Source organism: Cucurbita pepo, chromosome LG02, assembly GCF_002806865.2.
Source record: "Cucurbita pepo subsp. pepo cultivar mu-cu-16 chromosome LG02, ASM280686v2, whole genome shotgun sequence".
Lineage (NCBI taxonomy): Eukaryota > Viridiplantae > Streptophyta > Magnoliopsida > Cucurbitales > Cucurbitaceae > Cucurbita > Cucurbita pepo.
Window position 1 is genome coordinate 12,307,248 of NC_036639.1, and position 9,444 is coordinate 12,316,691.

At 38.4% G+C, this 9,444-nt stretch overlaps 2 protein-coding genes across 2 annotated transcripts in view; one reads left to right on the top strand and one right to left on the bottom strand.

Annotated features, from left to right (window-relative positions):
• Positions 1-727: 727 nt before the first annotated feature.
• The window catches only part of LOC111789067 (LEAF RUST 10 DISEASE-RESISTANCE LOCUS RECEPTOR-LIKE PROTEIN KINASE-like 1.3), a 9,849-nt gene continuing 1,132 nt past the window's right edge, over positions 728-9,444 (bottom strand). The window contains exons 2-6 of the mRNA XM_023669708.1: positions 4,165-4,739; positions 3,391-3,429; positions 2,955-3,314; positions 1,120-2,021; positions 728-1,030 (exon numbers count right to left, since the gene is read on the bottom strand). Coding sequence (XP_023525476.1) covers positions 1,004-1,030; positions 1,120-2,021; positions 2,955-3,314; positions 3,391-3,429; positions 4,165-4,624 — 1,788 coding nt within the window. The 5' untranslated portion in view covers positions 4,625-4,739 and the 3' untranslated portion in view covers positions 728-1,003. The remainder of the gene's footprint in view (positions 1,031-1,119; positions 2,022-2,954; positions 3,315-3,390; positions 3,430-4,164; positions 4,740-9,444) is intronic.
• Positions 6,257-7,336, top strand: LOC111789068 (protein OPI10 homolog). Its single transcript, XM_023669709.1, has 2 exons — positions 6,257-6,625; positions 6,728-7,336. The coding sequence occupies exons 1-2, from the start codon at positions 6,523-6,525 to the stop codon at positions 7,189-7,191; spliced, it is 567 nt and encodes a 188-aa protein (XP_023525477.1). The 5' UTR covers positions 6,257-6,522; the 3' UTR covers positions 7,192-7,336.

Below are 9,444 nucleotides of genomic sequence, written 5' to 3' on the forward strand. Positions count from 1 at the left end.
ATTTTATGGATTTAGTAGATAAAAAATTTGAAGTTTAAGAAAAAAAAAAAAAAACCAATTTAATGAATTTGTTCAGTAAAATAATTTTATTCAATTACTAAATTTAAATTTAATTGAGTCTATAGTTGGCAGATATTATTGTGAACTTTGGTCGGTTAAGTATTTCTCCTCTCTTGTGGGCCTAGCTTCTTGCTTGCACACCTCTCGATCTTTTGCTCCAATCGATGTGAGATTTCACAATCTACCTCATTGTGGGCCTAGCTTCTCGCTGGCACACCTCTCGATTTTTGGCTCAACCTATGTGGGATTTCTCAATCTACCTCCTTGTGGGCACCTCCCAATTTTTGGCTCAAACTGATGTGGGATTTCATAATCTACCTCTTTGTGAGCCTAGCATTTTCACTAGCGCTTATACCATTTGTAACCATCCAAACTCACCACTAGTAGCAGATATTGTCCGTTTTGGTTGGTTCGTATCTATCAACCTCACAGTCTTTTCACAGTCTTAAAAAGCGTTTATTAGGGAGAAGTTTTGTTTTCCTTTCCAACCAATGTGAAATTTCACAATGAACTTTCATAGGTTCTAAGAATCTCCGCTCAAGCGGAAAAATGATGAGGAAGCGAAGAATAAAGATTATATTTCTTGTTCTCGTCTCTACCCCACCGTATATATACATATGTATTTGAAAATTAGACTTATAAATTCATAGACAGAACACAAACTCAGTATAAGAAAGTATATCTTTTATTAACACCAAAATTTACAGAGAAAAAGCTCAGTACACTAACGAACTATATGGATGATTCTCTGTTATTTTCTATCATGAGTGATGGGAAGATCTGAATCTATGTGCAAGAAAACTATCAAATCATTTACAGGTATACGAAAACGAGCTAATTTCCATCAGAAACACCCTTTTTCAGCATCTGCAATCTGTCCTTCAGCTTCTTTCTCTTGAATAGTTACAAAAAGTAAGCCAAAAATGGCTGTTTTCTGGTGATATTAAGCTGTTCTGTTCAAACCCTTCATCTGTTCATCAAAATAAAAGGAGCTCTTAGAGACAATTCTAAGCCAAAAACAAAGAGTAAAGCAAAGAATCAAGAGAAAAATGTGGTAACCCATTTATCTGTTACTGCTCCAGAATCTGGCGAAAGCAGAGATGATGCATTCCTTAAAAGCCGCACGTTATCAGACCCCCCTATATCCAACACCTCTGCTTTGCGAGCAGCCAGTTCTTCATGTTCTATCTCTCTTAGAACTTCCAGTACTTCGTCCATGGAAGGCCGCACATCCCGTGATTGTTGAAGACATTGCACCGCCAACTCTGCCACTGATGTTATCATACACCTTACTGCATAATCCCTCTCAAACCCAAGCTCTGGATCTACCAAATCATGTAAAGCATGTTTTTTGATTCTATCTATGCCCATGTTCGCCAAATTGATATCATTTCTGTTCCTGTTGGTGTCGACTGCTTGCAACGACGATATAAGCTCGATCAAAACGACTCCGAAGCTATACACGTCGCTCTTGTCGGTAACTTGGTAGCATTGGTAATACTCAGGATCAACGTAGCCGGGTGTTCCTTGTGGAGCAGTTGAAACATGAGTGACATGGAGGGGGAATAACCGTGAGAGGCCGAAATCCGCCACTTTTACTTTGAAGTTGTTGTCTAGGAGAATGTTGTTGGTTTTGACGTCGCGATGAATGATGTCTTTGCGGTGGAGGTAAGCTAGTGCATTGGCAGTCTCTATAGCAATCTTCAGCCGAACTGACCAACTTAGCAGACCTGAATTTGCTCGTTTTCCATGTAGATGGTCTGCTACTGTTCCATTAGGAATGTATTCATAGACTAGGATAAGTTCCTGACTATGTCTTGACGTGCATCCGTATAGCTTCACGAGGTTCGGGTGTTGCAATTGTGATAGAATCTCGATTTCATTCATGAACTGCTCGACTCGTTTACTATTGTTTTCGTATAAGCACTTCACTGCAACGATCCGTCCATCCTTGAGCGTTCCTGATAAACAATCAAACAAATATATTAAGTAACGTAACTGTGAGATTCCACATCGGTTGAGGAGTAGAACGAAACATCCTTTATAAGTGTGTGAAAACTTCTCCCTAGCAGACGCGTTTTAAAAACCTCGAGGGAAGTTCAAAAGGGAAAGCCGAAAGAGGACAATATCTGCTAGGAATAGGCTTGAGCCGTTAAAAATAGTATCAGAGCCAAATATTGGGCGATATGTCAGCGAAGAGGGTAAGCCCCGAAAGGGGGTGGACACAAGAAAGTGTGCTAGTAAGGATGTTGGGCGACAAAGGGAGGTGAATTGGGGGGTCCCACATCAATTGGAGAATGGAATGAGTGCCAGCGAGACGCTGGGCTCTGAAAGGAGATTGATTGTGAGATCTCATGTTGGCTTGGAAGAAGAATGAAACATCCTTTACAAAGGTGTGAAAACCTCTCCCTAGTAGAAGCATTTTAAAAATCATGAGAGAAGCCCGAAAGGGAAAGTCCAAAGAAGACAATATCTACTAACGGTGGACTTGGGTTGTTACAAATAGTATCAGAGCCAGACACCATACGATGTGTCAGCGAGGAGGCTAAGCCCCAAAGAGGGGTAGACATGAGGCAGTGTGTCGGCAAGGACGCTAGGCTTCAAAGGGGGAGCGAATTGGGGGGTCCCACATCGATTGGAGAATGGTACGAGTGCCAGCGAGGACGCTAGGCCCTGAAGGGGAGTGGATTGTGAGATCCCACATTGGTTAGAGAGGAAAACAAAACATCCTTTATAAGAGCGTGGAAACCTCTCTCTAAAAATCTTGAAGGAAGTCAGAAAAAGAAAACTCCAAGAGAACAATATCGGCTAACATGGACTTGAAACGTTACAATAACAATGAATCATTCAAACTAAAGCTGTTAAGAGCATAAACAATACAAACATGTCCTCACCAGAGTAAACAGTGCCATAGCCTCCATCTCCAAGCTCCCTAGAAGGGTCAAAATTATGAGTAGCTTCCTCAAGTTCGGCATAGGTGAAGAGCTGAGCTCCAAAGTAGGAGCTCCCATTCCCATGATCAGATCTAGCATAAGGATAGGAGCTCCCATTCCCATGATCAGATCTAGCATAAGGATAAGACAGAGTACTATTAGAACGAAACGTGGAGGGAGCCAGAGTGCCTGCGCTTGAAGGAGGCGAAGGAAGATCTTGGGTTTTCAACTTCAGGACATGCGTTTTCTTTCGTCGTTTAATGCAGAAGACACAGCATCCCAAGCACAAGCCTAATACAGCTGCCCCTCCAACAGAAAGGCCTGGACATGAAAACTAACATCAGTTCATCTTCAAGTTCATGTACACACACACACATGTGTAACAAGCAATTCATACCTATAATCAGGGATGTGTTGTTGGAGTCATCACTCCCACCTATGGCACAACATCCGAACTTAATCAGTTTAAACTTATATAAGTGTCTGAAAAATATAATAAAGATCATCTCTTGGAAAGGGAAACATAACATTTTTTATAATTTTTTATAAAAGTATAGAAACATCTCACTAACAGAAAATGCGTAACCGGTTAAAACGAGGTGGATTTGAGTTGTTACAAGAAGAAGATAAAACCTAATTTAATAAATGTGTTTATAATATACTTAAAAATAATAGTAATTCTTAATATTATATATTTTTTAATTTAACAAAAATGAAATAATTTTATAAGATGAAATATTTTGCTTATATTTGTTGATACCTCCCTAACTCTATATTAATATATATTTAATTATTATAAAGTATTAGTAAAAATATTACTAATTTACAATAATTAGATATATTTAGGAAATTCCTATAGAATATTTAATTTCCATAAAATGGGATGATATTTTTTTATTAAATAAAAAAAAGTAATTAATTTAAAATTTTAGTAAACCTAAAAAAAGATAAATTAAGCTAATATTCTTAAAGAAAAAAACAAAAATTAATTAAAATGAATATACGTTTTGTTTTATTTTATTTTATTTTAAATCCCCATTTTTTTAATTTTTTTTTTTTTAATTTTCTGGCCGGCGGAGTATTTATTGGGAAGTTGAAGGCGAAAAGGTCAGACAGAGCAAAATCCGGTTGAGGAAGATCCAGTCAAAGGATTCGAATTAGGGCTGCGTACCTGGAGAAGACGACGGACTTCCACCGGCCGGCGTACTCTGACAAGCTCCGTTATCATTATAAGCACCGTGGCGACAATAGCAAGTCGTCTGATTCAAACTCCAATCGTAACCGCAAACGCCGTTGGACTCTTCACAAATTCCACATCCGCCGCTATCCTTCTTCAATCTCACCTCAAATCCCTCTTTAATGGCCTTCAATATCTCAGAAGAGTTCACCAAATCGCTCACCTGCGGGAAAGAATCTAAGGAAACCGGCACGATTACGCTCACATTACAGAGACTAGAAGCGACGGGATTCAATTGAATGAGGCCGAATTCATAATCAGGACAGGTAAATTGTCCGGCAACTGGAGAGGTGGAGCAATAGAGCAAGGTAATGTTTCGATAATTAGGAATCGTATCGAAGAGATTGTAATCGATTGTGGTGTTGATGAATTTGTTAGGGCAGAGATCGTCCATGTAATCGTCTCTGGCGATGGTGAGCCTTAGGGAATCGTTTACGCTGCTGAATTTTAGAATCTGGTATTTGATCTCCTTTATTACGATCGTCGTATTTCCTCCTTCGCAGGTCAATTTCAGCGCCGGATGGCCGCAGTCTGCCGGCCTTTGGTTGCCCCAGAAGGGGAAGGCGACGTCGGTGATATTGCCGCAGTTGAAGCGATTGCTGCAGGAATCAAATGGATTCCCAAAGACGAGGAAGAGAAGGGAAAAGGAAAAGAGCAGAAGGAAGGAGGGAATTGGGGAATGATCCATTGAAGAACAGAGGAGAGAAGAGGGGGAGTCTGAATTTGATCGGAGAGTTTGTTGTTTTGTTACATTGGAGAAAGAGGGAGGAGGAGGTATTGGACTCTCTGAAAGTTGACTTGGTACAAAAATTGGGGGAAAAAATACACTCAATCAATTAAGAAATTGAATTTTTGATTGGTTATGTTATGTGGAAATGTGAAATTTAATCATATTTAGAGGAATATTATACTTGTAGAGAAACTTTAATCATATGTAGACACACTACATATATATGTATATGTATAGTCCCAACCAATATTAGAAAGCAAGGACGTGTTGATCATTTGAAATACACTCACGAGTAGTTTCTTTCTCTAATGCTGCCATTGTGAGGTCTTACATCGGTTGGAGAGCCTCTAAAACCATTGTGAGATATACTGTGAGGTCTTACATCGGTTGGAGAGCCTCTAAAGCCATTGTGAGATATACACTCACGAGTAGTTTCTCTAATGTCTTTTCATGAAAGAGAGATAAGTAATTGCCTCTAAAGCCATTGTGAGGTCTTACATCTAATCTTATAAACCCATGATCTTCCACTACATTAACGAACGTGGGACTCACTCCCAATAATCCCGTGGGACTCACTCCCAATAATCCCGTGGGACTCACTCCCAATAATCCCGTGGGACTCACTCCCAATAATCCTCAACAGTTACAGCCACACCACATCGCTAATAACTTGATAGGACTTTGATTATCAACGTGTTTAGATAATTATTATATCAAGCAACTCGTCTAAGATTTTACTCATATTTAAATGAAATTGAATCATTTTTTATGAATGTTAGTCATTTTTTTGGAAAATTTTCTTCTCCTAATGATTATTAAATATAGATTGTGCACAATGCTCCTTAGGTTACCAATAATTTATTCCTTGTTTGGGTTTAAGCATTGAAGAGAAAAATGTTGGGCTTTGACTTTACTTCATTTTTGTTACATCTTATAGTTAAGTTTTTTGTTGATTCATCGTAGGACTGGACTAGAAGGTGGGGTCGTGGGGTCATAAGATTATTTGTTGATTAATCGTGGGATCATGAGTACGAGCTTTTGACTCAAATTTCTTTTTCCTCTCCTGATCTGGTGGCTCTAACTCAAATTTCACTTTGGTATGTTCCAATTCGTGTGTTCTTTTGTCTCTTCATCTCATTGTTATGGTCAATTTTAGAAGACTAACAAGAGAAATGTCGAACGAAAGCAAGAAAATCTCGAGTTGCCTTTAGAATCGCTACCGTGAATGCTCACGAGTGCGATATAACATTTCACCTCAAAATTATGCACTAAGAAGTGTGCGTTACAATAGACAATAGGCAGAATTGGGCCATCTGTGCAAAAATGCCCTAAAAACAGTACCTTTAAGAAAACTCTTGAAACATACAGAAGAAATGAGAGTCCACCACCAGTTCCATGGAGGCCATTGGACCCAACCTCTGAATCCTTCTAGATTCTTCTGGAATGCGCCACCCTAACCGATCTATGCCGTTTCATATCCAGCCGACCGCTCCATCGGAGCATCTCACTTCCCGAATTTCCATCAATTTCATCCCTCAACCACACCGCTAGAGAAATCGAAGATGTTCGGAGTCGTCTTTCCCAATCGAAGCTTTCCGATGGACATTTCAGCCTTCTCTCAAATCGACACTTTCCATTGGGTTCTTGACATGAACACATTTGTCGGTATGTTCTCTAACGTATTGTGTTCCATTTCTGTTCTCTTAGATTGCTCTGTTTCGATTTTCATTTCGAAATCATGATCCGAATCCATAATCATCTTATTAGGTGAAGCCTATGATCAGATTCGTGAAATGTGCATATTCTTGTTGAATAATTTCACTCTTCCACCCGATAAAGCCCTAGCTGTGTATATTCAGTCCCCTGGATCTCAGTTTCTCTTCTGCGGTGCCGTAACCCTAGCCAGGCCCTCGGCGGTGCTATCTCTTCCATGGCCGGAGCCTGGTGGTCAGATGCAACTCATAGCGGCCGATTCGGCTCCTATCTCGGCTAAAATTGGAGTCTCCGTCGAGGATTTGGCTTCCCTGCAATCGCTTGATGTCACAGCCGGAAAAAGAATCGAGCGTCTAGCCCTAAAAGTTGGTGAGAATCTGTTCAATTTCATGCAATCTTTCTGCGGTGTTGATGGTTCGAAGTTGGTTGTGCCAATGGATATCTTGGACAGATGGTTCAAGAAGTTTCAGGAGAAAGCTAAGCGCGATCCTGAGTACTTGAAAGGCTTCGTGTTGTAAGGCTCCATTTAATCCCCGAATTTTTGTTTGTGGGGATGATGAGTTTTAGAAGGTTGTAATGTATGTATGTTCATTAAATTCTGTGCTTGTTATGGATGGAAAAGCTTGAATGTTGCTTCTAATCTATGAATCACTGTTCTTCTGATGGTGCATCTTAAATTGACATGAACGAAAATGGGGGTCAAGCAGTTTGAAACTTGTTCACTGTAATTCATTATAGGTTTAAATTTGTGGGGTTTTCAGCATTTGCCTCCATGATCGCTTGGTCGAGCTCCTGCCTCTCACCGCCATGGCAGAGCCCTTCCCTGCAGAAAATGCAGCGAAAAGGTCAGTGTGGGCTTTGATTGGATGGAACAACTGAACAGTAAGGTTTCAGGTTGAAGTTATTTTGTGTTCTTCCTGGAACTTTGCATCCATACTTTGTGTAGTCCTAATTAGAATGTTACTGTTTATGAAACGCAATTTGATCATGACCAACTCAGAAATTTTCAGCTTAGCGATGTTCGTTTTCTATTACAAAACAAATTAAACTCGTGATTCGAATCTACTTGAGATAGCTTGATTAAAACTTGAACGACTCTAGATACAAGTTAAGTATATATACTCCACTCATTTGTTAAGTTTTCTAGATACAAGTTAAGTATATATACTCCACTCATTTGTTAAGTTTTCTAGATGCAAGTTAAGTATATATACTCCACTCAGTTTTGTAGCTAAATGTAACTTAAAATCTTAATACTAATATTTTAGAATTGAAAAATACAATGAAATATCCATAAATTCGAACACGGATGGTATAATGTTTTTTTGGCATGATTAAGACATATTATTAACTTTTAATGTATATACATGAAGTCTCCAAACCAAAACTATGGATTAGTCATTGTATAATTATAATATACTTTACATATGCATAGTATATCAACCATATAGTATCATACGATATACTTATAAAAAAATGGTAAGTCGGGTTCATTTATATAATGTTCTAAAATCAATTTGGGTTAAATAAACTTCAAAATTTGATCCCATCGAATTCGGATCGATGAACTTTTTAAACTCAACCCGACTCCGTTTATGAGTATCAGTGTGGTGGATAGTTGGACAATTGATGGATAATTGCCTTTGCAAATGTGGAGGATTATCCAAAAGAAAAGGAAAAGGCTAAAAAACCAAAAAGGCAATATATTTACACACAAAAGTTCCCCTAAGAAGAAAACAGATATAGACCATCTACCAAAAAAGAAATCAAAAAGCTTCCACGTTTGACATTCGTTACTTGTATTTTTGTCGTAAGCAGAGTGTAGCTAACTCGAGCGTAGAAGACATTGATTATCGTTTTAAAGATTGATAGTTTCATTTTATTTGGACGAATTTGAAAGAACAAGTCACGAAGCGAAAATGCTTCTCTCTACATCAAAAACATCACTCTCTCTCCTTTATCTATGACTAAATTATACAAACACAATCATAAACACATGGTTTTACGAATGATATAAGTTTATTTGATTGGTTTCAAAGCTTGTCTCTGAAAGCTGTAAACTTCACTGTCACCGTTGCAGCTCCATTGCTCCTTGTTCATCAAGAAACTTGGCTCTCTCGGGATTGTCAAAGGTCGGTTTGATCTGCATGTGATACAACCACGACATATTGTTTTCATGAATGACGTTTGGGAGTGGAACGTAGGTGTTTCTTTTAAGGTCAACTTTTAAAGTTAATGTATTTTAGCTATACGAACTTCATTCAAAGCACTCTATAAGTACTTTTTACGTATTTTTAAGTACGAACATCATAAATCTTGAACGAGAAGTACCCGTTAAAGCGTTTTTTTTTTATATTAACTTTTTGTGCACTACCTTTGTGGAAAGTAGGGTCTATCAAAGTAGGGCATGAGCTGAGCTCTTGGAATCATCTCCTTTCTCATCAACCGAACCTCTTCCTCTTCTATCATCTGTTCCACACATTTTGTTGTTTCACTATTTTATTCCAAACTTTTGTATTATACAAAAGATTGGTAAGTTGATGTTTACCTTGTGCAACTTTTCTTCCACTTTCTTTTGTAGCTCGGTCACGTATAACTTTGTTGCTATCTACGATTACGAGATTAGCACGAGACGAGACGAGATTCGACAAATGAGTATCAATATTCATTTAAACACGAAAATTCTCCTATTCTTATATGATGTTAAATCATCGCTCTGTTTATAAGTTAAAGTATATCTGCTTATATTCTCAACTCACCGAGTAATTAAA

Coding starts and splice junctions, on each gene's coding strand:
- LOC111789068 (XM_023669709.1), top strand. CDS start 6,523: ATGTTCGGAGTCGTCTTTCCCAATCGAAGCTTTCCGATGGACATTTCA. Junction 6,626..6,727: donor TGACATGAACACATTTGTCG/GTATGTTCTCTA, acceptor TCATCTTATTAG/GTGAAGCCTATGATCAGATT.